Genomic DNA, 20,020 nt, shown 5'->3' with positions numbered 1-20,020 from the left:
AAGGGAATAGAGGTCTTAAGAGATGCCTTGGGTAGGGATAGTTGCCTATTGATCTCATTGAAAATCTCACATCTATAGATAATGATGAGTACGCTAGGTATGAGAAGACATTGATCCAAGCCTTGAAGAGCAAGTTCAAGGCTGGTATATTGGGACTGGAAGGATGGCTCTTGAAGCTCGTTGATCTGTTTTGCTTGAAAGGTACCAGTCTTTGAAGGAGGGATGACTCACAAGCAAGAGCGAATTAGGTAGGAAAGGTGTAGTAATCAGGCAGGAAAGGTGTAGTCACGGGGAAGTCAGTAAAATTACTTTGTGGAAGGGTTTGATGAATGCAACCCAGCTCCATTCAGCTACCTCCACGACCTGCATCAATGCAAGCAAACCGCTGCATTCACTAGAGTGGAACCTCATACACCCTCTTGTATCACATGGAAAACAAACTCTTCCTCCATGATCTTGTCTGCTTTCATTCATAAAGAGCTCGTCACCCTCATGTTTTACAAGGGAAGACAAACTCGTCCTCTATGATCTTGGTGGGCAGAGTGAGCATCACACCTTCCACCATTTCTTTGGCAATGGCAGCCATAATGACCTCTTTGTGGTGGTGTGCAAACACGATGAGAAGGTTTCCAACTTGGAACAGAAGCTGAGATACTCGCTCAGGTTAGTAATGCTCATCGTCAAATTTTCCCAGCATTATTTGAGGAAGCAGTTTATGATAAGAGTGCTGTTGACTAAACAAAAAGGCTCACAGAACTCTAGAATTTTGAAGACATCCTTGATTCTTGAGAACGGAGGTCTTTCCAAAAGGGTTTTCCACCTTAGAGCCATGGGAAGTAAGCTGGAGTCTCAGCCATTTAAAATCTATGCCGAACTTGCCTCTGTCATGGTACCAAAGCCTTCCAAGGCTTTTTCATCTAGGAGATTCTAACAACTTGCGATGGTAGCTTTCAAGGCCATCAACTATGAGATCGGTTTGGGCATGAGAAAGTACAAGACTTGGAGCTTACAGTCACAATAGAGCATCAAAGAGATGGCACCCGGGCTTGTAGATAAGGATGCGGTGAATATAAGTGCAAAGAGCACTCCATTTAGATTTTGTAGCACATGGTTTACTTGTTTTCATTGTTTTCCTCTCGTTACCAACTTGAGATCACTTAAGTATGCCATGAATTCCCTCATTGATATGTAAAGCAATTGTGGAAGCCTTGAGGGTGGATGCATAGTGTTTGACATGTGGCTAAAAAAGTAGTTGTGGCTGGTGTGCTAAGATTGCAGTGTATGCTCAGCATAGCGAATATAGTTTGGCTTTTCAATGTTTTCAAGTTATGCAGAGAGTAGGCTCGAAGCCAAATAGTTGAGAATTCTATGCTTACTTTCAGCGTGTAGCCATTTAGGTCTAGTAAATGAAGGGTGTTTTCATCCTATTTTCATTTGAATTTATTAAGAGAAAAGCATGGCATATTACCAATCCTTGAACACTGTAACTTTATGGTTGACCTTTTTAGTCAATCACGATTTATATGAGGCTGAAGACTTTGAAATGGCTCCATCCAGACCCAATATTGCAGGTTGCACAACCTTTCTAGGTTCATGCAAAAGACATGGGAATTTAGATTTAGGAAGAAAATGCTTTTATTTTATCAGTAGAGTGAATAGTGAATATATCCAGCTGGGGATGTGCTGATGGCCATATTGTATGCTATGTTGGCATGGGAGAGGATGCTGAAAAAATAAAATGTTGAGAAGAAATCCAAATGTATGGTAGAAGCCATAAGAGACCTTTATTGTAATTAATGATCAGCTGCATAGTTTTATTATGGAAACCCACAAAGCGCTAAACTATATCAAAAGCTCAAAGTATTGAGCATACAAATGACAAAAGGACATGTTCCATGACATGAGCAAACACATCTTCACCATACCACATTTCATCCATCTTGTAGATCATCTAAAGGATGAAGAGCAGAGCAATACACTGAAGGATCAATCAAGGTTCAAAGGGGAGACAGAGCATGTTAGGGAGACCCCAATACAGAAGGTGGAGGATGCTATTGCTATGCCTGTAGATAACAAGATAGAAGAGAACTCATCATTATACCATGCCCAGAAAGAGCAATAGATTAGTAGAGTATTCACCAAGTAGAAATTTATGTGCCAAGTCAGCTAGATGTGCCTTTATAATTTTAGGAGAAAATAACTGTAGTATTTGAAGAGCAAGCTGATAAGGCCATCTATTAGTTAATTTCTTCTTTTAATATTCTGTCAAGTTATCACCAACAGCAGAAGGGAAAATTGCAGAATGTGCACTTGTTGATGTGAGGAGCTATACACGCAAAGGCAAATGCACAACCCTTCAGAGATGGTCATGAAAGATTCAAGAAGTACCTTGAGGGGTTCATGAGCAAACACTACTAAGCGAGCAGCAGGAAGGTGTGTTTGTGGGGCACAACTACAAAGCCCATAAATAGTCTAAGAGAGCACACAAGCTGAAGTGTTTTGAAGGTTCAAAGGTCCACGTCTAGGTAGCATCCTACTTTTCTTTTGCAATATGCTAAAGTTAATGTGGTATTTACAAAATGCAAAGTGCTATTTAATTATATAATACAATAATTGGTTATATCATTTCTAGAATTAAAAGTCAAGATTATAATATTTTTGAATTCCAATATTTGTAAAATGTAAAGTGCTATCTAGTAATATTGGTTATTTCATCTCTAAAATTTAAAGTCAAGATACACTTTTTGAATTCTTATCTTTGTAAAATGTCTTCAAATTTATTTTGTAGCTCTATTGAATTCGTAATTTGCAAATTGTTCATTGGACTTTGATTTGGGACATCTTAAATACAATAGGTACTTCTTTGCTAGCATTTAACTAATTTCACAAACATGAAATCATCAATTAGTAAAAGAGTAAGACTAGCTACTTTTATTTATTTTTTAAAAAAGAAACTGCAATTCAAATGAAGTTTTTCCTCATGGTAATTAATCAATATGTTTCTTAAACAATAAAACATTTGTTAGTACATTATGAAAATGCTATTTTATAATAAAATATAAATTAGCATTATGACCTAAATCAAAAGTGCTATGTACCAAATGCAAAGTGCTATATGCAAAATTCAAATTGCTACATGCTATATGAAAAATGCTATCTGCTAAATGAAGATTGATATGAACCCAAAAAAGGGCACGTTCCTTGGTCTTATAATTTTTAGAGAGAAAGTGTGCCAACCCTCCCCCCACACTTTATGTGTGGTTATGTGTTAAATGCAAAGTATTATATGCAAAATGCAAAATATTGTTTGCAAAATTTAAATTGATATGTGCTAAATTGGAATTTATCTTTGCTAATTGCAAGTTGAATGAACTCAGTAAAGGACACGTTTCTTGGTCTCATGATTTTTGGAGAAAAAGCATGCCAACTCTCTTCCCACATATATGTGTGGTTATGAGCTAAATGCCAATTGAAAGTGCTATGTGCCGAATGTAAAGTGCTATATGCCAAATTCAAATTTCTATGTGCTATATGCAAAAGCTATGTGCTAAATGGAAACTGATTTGAACCCAAGAAGGGCATGTTCCTTGGTCTTATATTTTTGGAGAAAAAGTGTGCCAACTCTCCCCCCACACTATACGTGTGATTATGTGTTAAATGCAAAGTATTATATGCAAAATGCAAAATACTATTTGCAAAATTCAAATTGATATGTGCTATATGTCAAATTCAAAATGCTATGTATTGTGTGTAAAATGCTATGTGCTAAATACAAATTGCTACGTGCTACGTGCTATCTGCAAAATGTTGTGTGCTAAATACAAATTGTTATTTATAAATTTAAAATTGACATATTATTATATAATACTACCAAATTCAAATTGCTACGTGGTATGTGCTAAATGCAAAACTGATATGAACCCAAGGGAGGGCACGTTCCTTGGTCTTATAATTTTTGGAGAGGAAGTGTGACAACTCTCCCTCCACACTATACATGTGGTCATGTGCTAAATGCAAAATACTATATGTAAAATGCAAAATGATATGTGCAAAATTCAAATTGCTATGTACTAAATTTAAATTATTGACCACCACAGGATGGCCAAGGTCAAATGGCAAGTGTGCATGCTACCTAAGGAGGCATGAGGATTGGGGATATAGTGAACATAGAGAGATCACCACGGCAAGGTTTAAGAACTAGTGGATAATCAATGCAGTGTTAGATCCTAACCCAATCTGGGCAACTCTAATCATACACAATCTAAAAAAAGTCAGGCTCAAGAGATGCAGACACTGGAAGTTGATTCCCTTTGAGGTGGTACTTCTGGGTAGTGAAACATGTTTAGCCAAGGGTTCAGAACTGTGGAAGGGAATGTGGCAAGCTTGGGAGTCAACACGTCCTTATATCAAGTGGAAGGGCTTTTCAAGAAAATGGGCACCTTTTGTAGTCAAGATTCAATTTGGTTCCCGTTAATCTAGCCGAAGGCGCAGATAAACGACGAGGACTTGAAAGGAGCCCTCAAGCTCAACAAGAAGGAAATTCGAACCTAGGGAGACTTATGAAACCGAGAGTAGGGAAAATGGTTAGAAGACAAAAATCTGATGACTAAATTCCGTCTCAACAAATTCGATCTAAGGCTTATTCATGAAAGACAGGGGCTCTGGTCAAGAGAAATCCTGATGTTGATGGGAGACCACCTCAAATCATCCCTGAGGGAATTTAGATGGGCTGGACAAAACCAGTTAACACCGATCCCAATTTGGGTAGAAGATTAGGAAGAAATTCTAAATACACTCAACCTGAAATGGCGCAGGAGAGATTCTTGGGGGACGTGGGTGAAGAGATTCGAAAAAATATGGGACAAAAACATCCTTGAGAAGCAATCCTACTTGCTTTGGCTAATCCTACACAAAGGAGTCTGGACTGCTAAAAGATCTTCACGATCGACACGATGACGGCATCTACAATCGATGTAGAAGCACCCATGAGGACATTTCACACCTTTTCCTCAATTGTAGGCTTTCGAGAACATTATGGTCTTCACCATCACACCCGACTACCACTAAACTATGCTTATCTCCTCCTGGGAGACACCCCAAACAGAGCTCCACCAAATTGGAACACCATCCGAGCCTCGGCACTTTGGGCAATCGGTGTGCAAAAGTTTTTAATGATAAAGTTATTGATGCTACTACATGTCTTCTTAAATTCATGTGTTCAACTAAGAGCGCAATGACATTCTCCAGGAGATCCTCACAACTCACACTCAAATACAAGCATTCGCTCAAAAAGAAGATGATCTTGCCCATGAAGAAAACAGCCTGTTGGAGCAGATACTACTGCTTGTGGAGAAGGAAGCAAACAAAAGAGAACAGCCTCAACACCAAGAGATTGAAAGCCCGATCCAATCTTGGACGTTTTCTTGGAACTCTACAGTAGCTATGAGCGCGGCTTTTTGGGGTATGTTTTCATGACGTAGTCAGGGTGAGGAGGTGAATGACCTATACAGACTCGAGACTTTGCGCTCGAGCTAAGGAGCTCGGTTCCTTTCAAGATAGGCTTCACGCTCTCCATCGCTCTGCAGCTCTCCATAGCTGTAGCATTTGCAGTGTGCTGTAACCTGTTAGTGATACTGTGATTCGAGAATATCTATATATGCTTTGGTGATACTGTGATTATCATTTCAATCTCCTAGAATATCAGTTTCATTTCCATTGTTGCAGTCTCCAGCCTCCATCACTCTCCATCAGAGAAGGGACTCAGAGTCATTTACTAAAGGTATGTTTGATTTTCTTCCCATGTTCTCAATATATAACGAAGAAACCCGCAGCACTGAGAAAATCCAATCGAAGTAGCACAAGGTTACGATTGCATTCACATTACCTTTCCTAAATGCAAATCTGGCTCAAGTGAGGTTTCGATGAGATGGAGTGTTTGGAAATAAGTTCTGTTCGAGGAAGACAAACAACTGTTGCTCGGATACCTAGCTCTCCAGGAGTGGACTCTTCTTCCCCACATCTTCTATTTCAGTCCATCGAGTCTTACAATGATAGAGAATAAGGCGTATGCTCTTGACGACTGTCTCCGTCAACAAGCATACATGATCAGTTATAATGTAAGCATGAATGCAAAGAAGCATTGTATTTATCATGAAGAGAGAACAAAATGAAGCTTTAGAAATAAGAAGGGATTGGAACAAGAGTTGTCCTTCACACATCAGACGAACAAGCTATAGACAATAGAGCAACATATGAAGGCTCAAGAGCAATCTCGATCAAAATAAGGATCTCAACGCAGAGAAGGAGGAACTCACCGTTGGTGAAGGAACCATCATAAGGGAAGACTAAGATGCAATCAAAAGTGTGAATTAAACTAAATACAAGAAAACTGAGAGTAAGCCATCATAGCACTCATCCTAGGGTGAGGAAAACCCAAAACATAGTTAGAACGTAAGGGAAGATCGTGGGAAGATCTCAATCATAAGGAAAGATCTTCAATCTCAATTCAACGTAAGGGAAGATCTCGATCATTGTAAGGGATACAAACAGAACATTGGGAGGATCTCAATTGTAATGAAAAAACTCTCAATGTAAGAGCAACAAAGTAAGAGAACACAACATAGGAGTAAGGGAAAAATGTAGAGAATCAAGGTAGAGAAAAAAGCATCATCGTAGAACAAGAAGCAAGAGCCAAGGGAAAAATTGAAGAGCTTAGAGAACTTGAAACCAGAGATTAGCATATTCATGTTGGGGAGGAGCAATTCGAAACTAGAAGGGGCGCAATCGTAAAGCTTCACTATATCGAGGAATAGTTCGGGGTAAGGAGGCTTTGGCAATGTAGATTGCACTTAGTGTAGGGCAAGGATACTAGAGCAACAATGAGGGGTGAGACATGAATTCTAAGAGTTTCTACCTTAACTAATCAACCTTGCACGATGTGGATGCGGTAGTCGAATTTTGGATAATTCCTCCGAGCTCGTAAGTGACAAAGATGAAGGGCAACGACAACACAACACATCTGGCATGATGGAGAAGGTAACAAATGGGGCGATCAGATTGAGAGAGAAAAAAAAAAGGTTATGATGCATGTTGCTATGAGTCTAATGTGATGAGCTCAATGGTTTTGTGGTGGACAAAAAGAAAGAGTTCGTAATCAACTTGAAGGTATGCATCGTACTGATCTCATCCTAGGAGTTACTTTCTCTGATTGCAAGCAATGATGCAACACTACAACAACGTTAAAGTTAGGCATTCATACAACCCAAAATGTGAAGATTTATTTATCTTAGGCATTAGCACCTTTGATCAATTGATATGTGTGCTACATGCCTTCGCCATCCAGGTGGTGATGTTCATCAACGCTTTGTTCTACCCTTCTGTAGTAGGTTTTGAGGTTGTAATATTGTTTTTTCCTTGTAGTATTTTTGTGGTTGTAATATTGGCAAATCATCTTGCTCAAATCTCTCTTGCTATTGAAAAGTCAACGCTATCATTGAAATCTCTATTTTAATGGTAAATTTTCAACTTTCACTTTCTTCTCTAACTATATATACGCATGGGAGGCACTTGAAAGTTTTCTTACGATCTAAAAAAAATGTTCGAGAGATTGTCGGATCTTAATGACAAGAACCATTTGGATGTTATTAATTTGTAAAAGGATATTGTGGCTTTTCATGATGAAATGATATTGTTAAAAAGTTATAGAAAACATTGGGAAGAACTCAAATCTCTGATGTGGTTTTCCATCCATCCTATAGTAAGTTCAATAGTAACTTCTATCATGTGCACCTTTGTCAAGCCATTTGGGATCATGAATATCTCAACTTGGACTTCCTCATCTACAATCAAAGTTTTGATGATTTAGATGACAAAAATGAAATAATCAGACTTGAGGAACAAGCAATTACACATGAGGCTTTCAGAAGACTAAGTGAATAAATGGACGACAAGATAAGGATGTTGAAGACAGACAAAGCCAAGATTTCAATGCCAAAACAAGAGTAGTTTGAGGAGATGTAAGCCCAGTGGATATCTTAGGTTGAGAAGATAAAGTACAGAGAGAAGAGACTAAGCGACAGGTTGAGGGAAATAGTAGAAGAAGAATTGAGCTACAAAAGGAGGTTTCCACCTTCAATTGAAGAAAATGCATTCGTGGGGCAAGTCAATTTGTGGGGCAAAATGAAGAAATAAAGAGAAAAGGCAAATATATTTTTTAAGAGAGAAAACAAGGAGGACTATTATACACACGTAAAACAAGCAGGCATCACCGTCCTCACCATCTAGGGCGACCTTGTTATTTCCAAGTTCGAAGCTCCGACTCACATGAACATGGCGCAGCACAAAGCTGTGGAGGTCTTCGAGATTCACCCCGATGATCCCATCGCCGGTTGCAGATTGGGTCTCCGGAATACCCCCTCCCCTGGCCCCGATCAAGTCCTCGTCCGCGTCCTTTGCCGCGCTGTCAATCCTTCCGATGTTTTGGCCATTCAAGGACATTACCCTGCCTGGCGCCCTCAATCTCTGCCCGCCGTCCCTGGCTTCGAAGGAATGGGTGTCGTGCACCAGGTACACGTCTTCTTTCTTTTTTGCCAATATAGACTAGAGGATCTTTCGTTTGTCGCAGAAACTGATAAAGTAGTGAGCGTTGAGGATATGAATGAGCGCATTGGGCAGATTTCTGTCTCCGATGTTCGTAAACTTATCCTTTTTTTTTCTTTACATTTCAGAAAAGAGTATTCCACGATTTGAGCCGCCTTCCGAGCGTTGCTTTTGATTGGTTTTTAACCCATTAAATTTGGCCCAATCACGTTGCTAGTCGTGGATTTCACAAGCGAGATGCCACCGATCCCTAGGATTTTGTCTTCACAACTTGTAAAATGACCTTTGCCTATTACTCTAACAGAGAAATCTTTTTTAAGTCTTGCAGGTCGGTGAAAAAGTGACCAATGTGAAAGTTGGGCAACGTGTGTTTCCTTTGAGCTCCAAATCTGACGAGACCGGGCAAGGTTTGTGGCAGGAATACATCGTTATTCCCGCATTATCGCAATTTCCTATACCAGATACAGTCAGTGATGAGGTCGCTGCTCAATTTCTGGTGAATCCCTGGACAGGTGAGCGACTTTTCAACCATCTCTTTCCTAATAAGTAGACATAACGTTGAAGAACCCGCTCCCATCTATATGAGCAACAAGGAGACACGTCGCAGAAATGATGGGGCGCCTTTTTCACAATGCCCATTGAGAACAGCGATTCCCGTGTCGTTCTAGACTGCCTTGTGTACGAAGTACCAAAGACGAGTTTCGACTCTCGAGTTCTTTTTATGTCAATTATGCACTAATTCTAGCTCGTAGAGTCTAGACATTACTATGAATGATGCCTGTGCATCATTCATAGGAGCGCAAATTTCTGTTTATTTTCATAGTGTACGAGTCCTCAAGTCACACGGTCCTGATTCTTGACTGTGGTTTCACAATATGCATGTGGCGTTAAGGGCAGTCTATGGGATGGCCCGTGTGTTGAACGTGCCAAAAGGGGAGTATGTTATCCAAACAGGCGCTGCAACAGTCTTGGGCCGAATGTTCATTCAATACGCTCACCATGAAGGCATAAAGGTAACGAAGGATGCACTCGTTGATTGAATGCTAATCTGATGCGCACTCAAGGAAGAGTAGCGGATGGTGATAAAGGTGTGCATGTGCAGACGATTAATCTGGTGAGGCGCAAGGAGCAAAAAGAGGAATTGAAAGCGTTGGGTGCGGACGAAGTGATAAGTGTGAGTGAGGAGGATGTGGTGGAGCAAGTGAAGAAAATCACAGGTGGCAAAATGGCATATGGAGCTATCGATTGTGTGGGTGGCCACATGACCAAGGTAACACCTCTCTTTTTTTGGCAGAAACTAATACCACCTCCTGAGACATGTAGGCAAGAACTAATACTACCTCCTGAGAATGGTAGGCTAGGCAGAAACAAAACCATCACAACATCTGTACCCAAGAGATATCTCAGGTATAGAAGTCCCAAGGTAACCAAAAGATATCTCGAGTCTAAAGTCCCTTTAGATTGTTCTCTCTCTTCTTTTCTTTTCTTTTATAAATAACAAGTACCTTGCTTGACCTGTCTACAACGGGCTAGGGACCCACTGTTTGAAAACCTCCCTTCCTCTCTGTTGGGGTTAAGGCCCTGTGCCACCTCATACACAGTGTGAACACGGTTCACTTTGAACCGGTTCCACCCAAATGCCTATCCTATCCTAATATATATTCTTGAGGGTTGTGGTGTGCCCTTGTCTCTGTATTCACACCCACCATTCCTGTTGTTAGATCGACTCCCCTCCACGTGTTTCCGCTTCAACTGGTATCAGAGCGAGATCACGAGCAGCGACCGACGCCTCGAGTCAAGTCCTTGTTACGGGAAGCTCTGGCTATGGACTTGGCCATCTCTGTTCCTGAGGGTACCTCGCGCTCGGACAGCAGGCAAATGCTCCCTCGCAACGCAGCAGCAGCACAGAGCTCATCTTCGTATATAGCTCGTGAAGCAGGGTTAACGCACGTTTTGCGCACGCTTCGCCCTGCAACGCACGCTTTGCTGCCGCTTCCTGTGATGCCTTGCAACGGCTCAGACAAAAGAAGTCCTCGTTCGTGAGGTTTGCAAAGCGGGTGATTTGAACTTCTCGTTCGTGAGATTTGCACAGCGGGTGATTGGAACTCCTCGTTCGTGAGGCTTGCAAAGCGGGTGAGGCACAACGCTTTGACGATAGCGAAACGTCCGTTCCAGGCGTCAAATAACGGAGCTCCATCAGCGTCTGTTCCAGGCGTCAAATAACGGAGCTCCATCAGCGTCCTTCGTTCCAGGCGTCAAATAGCGCAGAGAGCCTGTTTTCTGACTCGAGGTCTTCAGGCAAGTGATCGGCTGTTGCAAGTGCTGCTGCGCAGCAGAGCAACACACAGAGCCTTCACTTTCGACGCTACAAGAGTGGATCCCCGTTCGAAAGAAGACGTCTACAGCCTTTCTCCATTGTAGTGCATTCTCTGAATTTGGAGAAATTTCATGCAACAAATTTGGGGCTTTTGACGTTAGAGTGCTTGTATGCACTTGTGGGTACCTATTTGACATAATTTTCTTCAATAGACGCCAAAACAAAGGGCTTTTGCTCAAATTGGTGTTATTGGCAGCTGTAAACAGTTTTGGAAGGGGATTTACATGTCTATGTGTCAAATGTAGTGACAAAAGACGAGATTTTGCAATCAGTTTTGGAGAGTGGACAACATTGCATTTAGTCACAGTACGTGACTTTGAGGCCCTCTGTGCCTTAGGTGTATTTATTTCTTTCTACTTCAGCTTATCACTATGTCTTCAAGCAACGAAGGATGATTATGCCTGTGACGTTGTTGGTATTGGGGATGTACATTTAAAATTCCCAAATGGTTCTGAATTTGTATTGCACAATGTGAGACATGTGCCACAGCTCAGGAAGAGCTTGATATCCACTGGGCAGCTTGATGATGCAGGGTATCTCACCCAATTTGGTCATTCTATGTGGAAGGTGCTTAAGGGAAATATGGTTGTGGCCAAGGGCTGCAAATCAGGCACCTTGTATCCACTGTATGTTGAGGGTGTTGATGCTAATGTAATCCATGTGACCGAGCAGCCACACACTTCATTGTGGCATAGCCGGTTGGGCCATATAAGCCAGAAAGGAATGAAAGTATTGTCTTCTTTGGGTTACTTGCCGAGACTTAATTTTTCTGATTTTTCAGCATGTGATCATTGTATTTATGGCAAACATAAGCAATCAGCCCATAAAAAGGCTGGAAATGTTAAACAAGAAGTCCTAACTTTAGTACATACAGATGTATGTGAAATGCCCAATCTTTCTTTGGGCGGTGCCAAGTATTTTGTCACCTTTATTGATGATGCATCAAGGAAGATATGGGTCTATCCCATTAAGCATAAGAGTGATGTGTTCAAAGTCTTCAAGACTTGGTTGGCACTTGTTGAGAATCAGACAGGAAAGAAGCTCAAATGCCTCAGGTCTGATAATGGAGGGGAATACCTCTCAAGGGAATTTACTACATTTTGTGATGAGAAGGGGATAAAGAGGGAGTTGCCCGCTCCCTACAATCCTCCACAAAATGGCGTGGCTGAAAGGGCAAATAGGACCATTCAAGAGAGGACTCTTAGCATGCTCTCACAAGCAGGATTGACCCATGGTTTTTGGGCAGAAGCTGTTAAGACAGCAGTACATCTCATCAATAGGTCACCCAACCGTGCCTTGGATTTGAAGGTACCTGAAGAAATGTGGTCCGGAAAGCCACCCTCTTACAAACATCTCAGGGTGTTTGGCTGCCAGGCCTTTATGCATATCAGAAGGGAAATACGCAGCAAGTTAGACCCAAAGTGTTATGCTCTAGCCGAGATAGCATGACCTCGGATAGATCGGTGGGCATTTTCTCTTAGATGACCAACTTTTGTAATAATTAATGTGCGTAATTAAATGGTCAAGAGAAGTAACTGCCAAGGTCCTAGGTGAGGGCGTAATGGCATTGACTAGATAGTTCTAATAGGGCTAGGGCCTAGGTGCATCTAAATGTGCAAATTGCCAAGGGGCAATTGTTTTAAAAGGAACTCCAAGAGAAGGGGGTTACACTTGGTATCAGAGCACAGGTTTTTAGAGAGGGTTCGAGGGACAGACGGAATCTATGCTGGCGCTACTCGTGGACTACGGAGGGAAGCCATTTGTGGACGGGGAGACCTTCGACGAGGATGGTCCGTGACTAACGTCAGTAAGTGAGTCGACGGGCAGCAAAAATTTGATCGACGAAAAACGCGCAGCAAGGGGGAGATCGACGAATAAGAGATGGCGCAAATGGCGACGTGACTGAACTAGCGTAGGAATAGTTGATAAGATGGTTACTGATCAACGAAAAGAACTGACGGGCTCATCCTCATCTAGACCAAGGCTGTGCGGGGAAGGAAGTCGTTGAGACTGGAGCGATGGGGAATAATCAGGCGCAGCTTCAGTTTACATTTGACGAAAAGCATCGGAACTGACGAAAAGCCCAGGGAGCATTTTTTTCCGTTCGCTTCAGTTTATCGTTTTTCGCAGAGTGAAAATTAAAAAAAAAAAAAACCAGAAAAAGGAGGCAGTATATATTTTCCTTTATATTTAAAAAAAAAAAAAAAAAAAAAAAAATAAAAATCCCTTCCAACAAAATGGAACCGGAAGGGCAGAGTTCAAGGGTGAATCCTAGTGAGTCTAGAGCTCAATCTACACAACAGATGTCACATCACGCAGCACCTACATTGATTGGTAGGATCTCAATATTAGAGGATGCTTTACAGCAGATTATGAACCAGCAGCTTCAGGTGAATGCTGGTCAAAATGAGATTAGGGAGATGGTGCAAGCCTTGTCGGCTAGACCGTCTAGGATTGACAAGGGCAAAGCTCCAGCAGAGCCAGAGCCCAGTGTACATTCCTTAGAGCGCGCTAGGGTCAAAGTGCCCAATATTGCTAATTATAGACCGGAGAAGTACGCTGGTCGGATGACCGAGCGCAGCTCTGATGTGATCGAGGTTTGGTTGCACAAGTGGGAAGAAGCCTTCGCCATTTGTGAGATTAGATCCGATCTAAAGAAGATCCGCGAGGCCACACATCTGTTTATTGAGGCAACGGATAGATGGTGGATAAAGCAACAGAAGGATCAAGTTGCTCCAACCACTTGGGAAGGGTTCAAAGCTGAATTCAAGAAACACTTTCTCCCACCTGATGAAGAATCCTGAGCTTGGGATGCTTATAGAAGTCTTCGTCAGAGGAGCTTGTCAGTGGCAGAGTACACTGACAAATTCAGGGAATGTGTTATGAAAATAACAGACCCTCTCCCTATGTCGGTTCAGTTAAAAGACTATATCTATGGACTGAACGACAAGATAAAAATGGAAGTTCGGGCTAAATATGTGACTACACTAGATGAATCTATAGCAGTAGCCCTGAACTATGAGGATGCCAGAGGCAGATCTGGTGGATTTGTGCAGGCAGGGACTCAGTATGAGCACCCGAGGAAAGGGGGATTTCAGAGGAAATGGGTTTCAAAGACAAGTGTCTCGCAGCCAAGTGGCCAAACCAAGCAGGTGAAGCCGGTTGAGGGACCAGCAAAAACAAGTACCACCGTTGGGGTGAAAAGGAAAATAACTCCAATGGCAGCCCGGGCTTGGTCAAAGTCCTCATTGACCCCTGAACAAAAAGAGAAAGCTAGGAAAGAAGGATTGTGCTTCGGCTGCCTTCAGCGACATCAGTGGAAGGATTGTCCACTGAACAAAGATCGTCGCACGGCTAATATGATAATATCTGAATGTGACGTAGAAATGCAGGAGAGTCCCAGTGCGGAACATATGCAGATGCAACTGGCGGGACCTTCTCAGAGGTTAGTACCTTGTTTGTTATGTGTATCTGTTGCTAAGTTAGTGACGAGTGCACCTGATAACATCCTATCTAAGCCCGCAGCAACGGGGTATACAGCCTTCAATGATACGGAGTTAATTAAAATGAAAGGGCAAGTAGCCGGTCATGATGTCATTGTGTTGTTTGACTCAGCGTCAACTCACAATGTGATGAACTCCAAGCTCGTGAAGAGGCTGAAATTAAAGACAAGTCCATCTGACTATGCGTACACAGTCAGGATGGCAGACGGAAGTTCAACTGAAGTATGGGACCAAAGGGTTACCCAGTTGGAGCTTCGGATTCAGGACTATACTGAGAAGCTTGATTTTGAAATGACCAAGCTTGCTCATGCGGATATAGCCCTGGGAATGGCGTGGCATTCTAGTAAGAATCCAGCCATTGATTGGAAAAAGCACGTATATCAATTCAAGATGAATGATGTGCTTTATGTCTTGCGAGGTGAAAAAGATATACCTCAGGGACCGTTGGTTTCCGTGATGGAAATCAGAAAGGCTCAAGTAGAGTTTTTGTACCTTTGCACCGCATCGGTAGAGCCGGTGGATGAGTCTTCGGCTAGCACTGATGTTACGCAAAGTGGTGAGATGGCCAAGCTGGCTAATCTTATAACAGAGGAGTTCTCTGAATGCTTTAGGGATGAACTACCTTATGGGTTACCTCCAGAGCGGAATGTTCAGCATAAGATTGAACTGATCCCGGGGGCAGAACCTGTAAATAGACCTCCCTATAGAATGAGCTTTACTGAAGAAGCGGAGGTGCGTAGGCAACTGGAAGAATACCTCAAGTTGGGGCAGATTCAACCAAGTTTCTCACCTTTTGCTTCACCAGTGATATTAAAGAGGAAAAAGGATGATACGTTTCGCCTCTGTATAGATTACAGAGCATTGAATAATATCACTGTTAAGCACAGGTATCCGATGGCTCGGATTGATGATTTGCTAGATGCATTACATGGAGCCGTGATTTTCAGCAAGATAGATCTTAAGTGCGGCTATCATCAGATCCGGATTAGAGCCGAGGATGTGCATAAAACCGCTTTCAGGAGCAGGTTTGGTCATTATGAGTTTTTGGTAATGCCCTTCGGACTTACCAATGCTCCAGCGACCTTCGTCATGCTTATGAACGATTTACTACGTCCGTATATCGGAAAGTTCGTAGTACATTTTATTGACGATATCTTGATATTCAGTAAAAGTGTTACTGAGCATTGTGAACACTTAAGGATAGTGTTTAGTACTTTGAGGAAAGCGAGTCTTTACGTGAATAAAAAGAAAACTATACTGTGTATGGTTAGGCTTGAGTACTTAGGGTTCATAATTACTCCACAGGGGGTAGAAATGGATCCGAAGAAAGTGGCTGCGATACTAACTTGGCCAATCCCTCAGAGTCTGACCGCGTTTTGCGATCATTCTTGGGATTTGTCCAGTTTTATAGAAGGCATATCAAAGGATATTCCGGAATAGTATCGCCATTGACTGATCTGACCTCAGATAAAGTACCTTTTATTTGGGGACAGAAGCAACAAGAAAGTTTTAACACCATAAAACAAGCTGTGGTCTCAGGACCGGTGTTAAAAATAGTTGATCCCCAGAAACCGTTGTTCCTAGAAACCGATGCAAGTGGCATTGCGGTAGGAGCAGTCCTCCTTCAAGAGGGAAGGCCAGTAGCCTTTGAAAGCAAGAAGCTTTCTCCCTCTCAAAGGAATTGGCCAACTCATGAATTAGAGTTGTATGCTGTTATCCATGCTTTGAAAACATGGAGGCATTATCTGTATGGTTCAGAGTTTTATGTGGATGTAGATCATGATACTCTGAAACATTTTTGTAAACAACCTGACTTGAGGGGCCGCCAAGCTAGGTGGGCAGAGCTCATGCAGGAGTTTAATCTAACGATTCGGTACCGAAGAGGAAAAGACAATAAGGTAGCTGATGCGTTGTCTCGCATTATGCATAACCTGAGTTTCACGGTATTAGAGAGTGCTCTAATGACCGAGATTAGAGAAACTCAGAAGGTGGACGAGTTTGTCTAGAGCTTATGGCCTAAGGCTCATGTATTAAAACCCGGGGAAAATGAAAAGGATGACCTGGCATCCAGAAAAGGCCAAACTTATGCAAGATATACCATAAGGGATGGTATGCTAGTTAGAAATGGCAAGGTTGTAGTACCTGGTCAGAATGATCTCAGGCAGAGAGTCATTCGACAATGCCATGATAGCCCGTGTGCGGGACATCCAGGTGTCGAGAAGACATATGATCTCGTGAAGCGAGATTTCTTTTGGCCAAAGATGAAAAAGCATATTCATGAATATGTGACACGGTGTTTCTCGTGTCAGGTAAGTAAGGCCGAGCGGGTGAAGCCACCCGGACTTTTACAGCCCTTGGAAATACCACTAAGTAAGTGGGAGAGCATTTCCATGGATTTTATTGTAGGACTACCTGCAACACAAGGAGGGTATAATTCTATCCTTGTGGTGGTTGATCGTCTAACCAAGATGGCTCACTTCATTCCGACTAGAGAGTCTATTAGTGTCCCGCAAGTAGCGGATTTATTTATTAGACATATATTTCGTCTGCATGGATTGCCTAGATCCATAGTGTCAGACAGAGATGTCAGGTTTACCGGTCACTTTTGGACAGCGGTATTCGAGACACTGAGGACTGAGTTAGGAATGAGTAGTGGGGATCATCCTGAGACGGATGGTCAGACGGAGAGAGTCAACCAGACTTTAGAGGATATGCTGAGAGCATATGTGTCATTGAGGCAACATACATGGGACAAGTGGTTACCATTGTTGGAGTTTGCCTACAATGATAGGAAACATTCATCTACTGGGTTCAGTCCTTTTGAGCTGAACTATGGTTATAGGCCAGCTAATCCAACTATAGTTGGAATACCTCAGAAAGTGCCTAGTGCCGCGAACTTTGTAGTTCAGATGCGGGAGATGCTAGCACTTGCGAGAGCTAATATCCGCCAGGCTATGGATAGAGCCAAGGTGTATGCGGATGAAAATCGGTCTATAAGAGTATTTGAAGAAGGAGAAAAAGTTTTTCTCAGAATTCCTTCGCACTCGAAGTCGTTGACTTCAGGAGAGTGTGCTAAGTTATCACCTCGATACTGTGGGCCGTGGTTAATTCTGAAAAGAATAGGCAGTGTAGCCTATAAATTAGAATTGCCACAGGGGTGTAAGGTGCACCCGGTTTTTCATGTTTCACGCTTAAAGAAATTTTTGCATACAAGTGACTCACTAATTGAAGGTGTGGTTTTGTTTCAGGAGATAGAGGATATTGCAAGGCGCAAACCAACAAGAATCCTGGATCGAGGAACAATGCAAATACGAAATCGGAAGATACCCACGGTGTTGGTTGCATGGCATGGTCAGCCTCTATCGGAAGCTACTTGGGAATCCGTATACCAGTTGCGGAGAGCATTCCCAGATTTCATCATCGAGGACGCTGATGCTTGAAGAGGGAAGGAATGTTATGCTCTAGCCGAGATAGCATGACCTCGGATAGATCGGTGGGCATTTTCTCTTAGATGACCAACTTTTGTAATAATTAATGTGCGTAATTAAATGGTCAAGAGAAGTAACTGCCAAGGTCCAAGGTGAGGGCGTAATGGCATTGACTAGATAGTTCTAATAGGGCTAGGGCCTAGGTGCATCTAATGTGTAAATTGCCAAGGGGCAATTGTTTTAAAGGGGAACTCCAAGAGAGGGGTGAAAAAAAAGGATGCATCTAAGTAAGGGCCTAAAATGTGACATGTGGCCAAGAACTATCTAGGGAGATTGGGGTCTCAAGGATAAGGATGAGAAAAGAATAACAAAAATAGATACGTAAGGAGACGAATCCTTTCTTGAGAGTTTGGCTGGGTGGATAAACGAGTTGCCAACGCCCGTGATTACTTGAGTTTTAGGAACGAACCAAGAGAAGGGGGTTACACAAAGTCATGCAAGTGTATTTTTCTTGGGTATGGTGACAATGGAGAGATGGGTTACAGGTTGTGGGACCCTGAATCTCACAAGATTGTGAGGAGCAATGATGTGATTTTTCGAGAAGATAGGATGCAAAAACAGCCTATCAATACCATTGGAGTGAGAAGAGTCATTTTTGAGGAGGAAGGACCTTCAGCACAACCACAAAATGCCAATCAAAATGCTGTCCAAAATGGTCAAAATCAGCAGCCACCTCCGGCTTTTAATGCTCCATATTATCCTCCACAGGAAGAACCACAAATGCAACCTGAGATTCAGCAAGATGTGCCTCCAGAGCAGGCTGTACAACCCCAAAATATGCAGGAACTGCAAGTAAATCAGCCACCTAATCAAGATGGTTGGGTTAGGCGGAGCAAGGTGTCTCGTATGCTTGATAGGTTTGTTCCAGGGGTAAATGCACTTGATGATTACATCATGGTGACAGATTGTGGTGAGCCCTCGTGCTTTAAAGAAGCCATGAAGAGGGAAGACGCAAAGAATTGGCAGAAAGCCATGGCTTCAGAAATGTAATCTCTTGAGAAGAATCAGACATGGAATCTAGTGCAGCTGCCTACAGGCCAGAAAGTCCTACCATGCAAATGGGTCTATAGGTTGAAGATCACTCCAGGGGATGCTAAGCCCAACTACAAAGCAAGATTAGTTGCTAAGGGGTTCAAGCAGGAAAAGGGAGTTGACTTTGATGAAATTTTTTCTCCTGTAGTCAAGATGACTACATTAAGGACTGTTTTAGCTTTGGTTGCTTGTCAGGACATGGATCTTGTCCAAATGGACGTGAAGACGGCCTTCCTTCATGGAGACCTTTACGAGGATATTTATATGCAGCAACCAGAGGGATATCAAGTCAAGGGAAAAGAAGGGCTTGTATGCAAATTGCAGAAGAGTCTCTATGGCCTCAAGCAGGCACCCATAGAGTGGTATCACAAGTTTGATGCTTTCATGAAAGCACAAGGATTCAGACGGTCTGATCATGATCATTGCCTCTACACTAAGAAGACAAGAGATGGTAGTCTTCTTATACTCATTCTTTATGTGGATGATATGCTTATTGCTGGGAATTCATCTATTGATATGAATGCCTTGAAGGCAAAACTGCACAAAACCTTCGACATGAAGGATCTTGGTGATGCAAATCACATTCTTGGTATGCGAATTGTGAGGAATAGGTCAAAGGGTTTACTCTATCTTTCTCAAAAAGAGTACATTGGCAAAGTTCTGGAGAGGTTCAATATGGATAAGGCAAAGGCTTTGAGCACACCATTGCCTCCATATTTGAAACTCAGCCAAAAGGACAGCCCTCAGTCAAATGATGAAAGGGCTAATATGGCCAAAATTCCTTATGCTTCTGCATGTGGCAGTCTGATGTATGCCATGGTTGCCACTAGACCAGATATTGCTTTTGCAGTGGGAGTAGTCAGTAGATATATGGCTAACCCCGGTAAGAGACATTGGGAGGCAATTAAGGGTATATTGAGATACGTTAAGGGGTCTCAAGATGTGTGCATATGTTTTGGCAAGCAAGATGCACAAGTGCATGGATACACAGATTCAGGTTATGCAGGGCATGTAGACAATCG

The 20,020-nt window shown here is 42.3% G+C and overlaps 1 protein-coding gene across 1 annotated transcript in view; it reads left to right on the top strand.

Annotated features, from left to right (window-relative positions):
• The first annotated feature begins 8,266 nt into the window (after positions 1–8,266).
• LOC147886532 (uncharacterized) overlaps positions 8,267–20,020 on the top strand; it is a 34,788-nt gene continuing 23,034 nt past the window's right edge. Inside the window, exons 1-4 of the mRNA XM_087395270.1 lie at positions 8,267–8,565; positions 8,927–9,110; positions 9,496–9,611; positions 9,701–9,868. Of these exons, the coding sequence (XP_087251396.1) occupies positions 8,323–8,565; positions 8,927–9,110; positions 9,496–9,611; positions 9,701–9,868 (711 nt within the window). The 5' untranslated portion in view covers positions 8,267–8,322. The remainder of the gene's footprint in view (positions 8,566–8,926; positions 9,111–9,495; positions 9,612–9,700; positions 9,869–20,020) is intronic.

Source organism: Dipteris shenzhenensis, chromosome 24 (assembly GCF_047967505.1).
Source record: "Dipteris shenzhenensis isolate YYH24624 ecotype China chromosome 24, Dip_SZ_1.0, whole genome shotgun sequence".
NCBI classification, from domain to species: domain Eukaryota; kingdom Viridiplantae; phylum Streptophyta; class Polypodiopsida; order Gleicheniales; family Dipteridaceae; genus Dipteris; species Dipteris shenzhenensis.
Note: the sequence above shows the minus strand (reverse complement) of the source record. Positions and strands in the feature narration are given on the sequence as shown.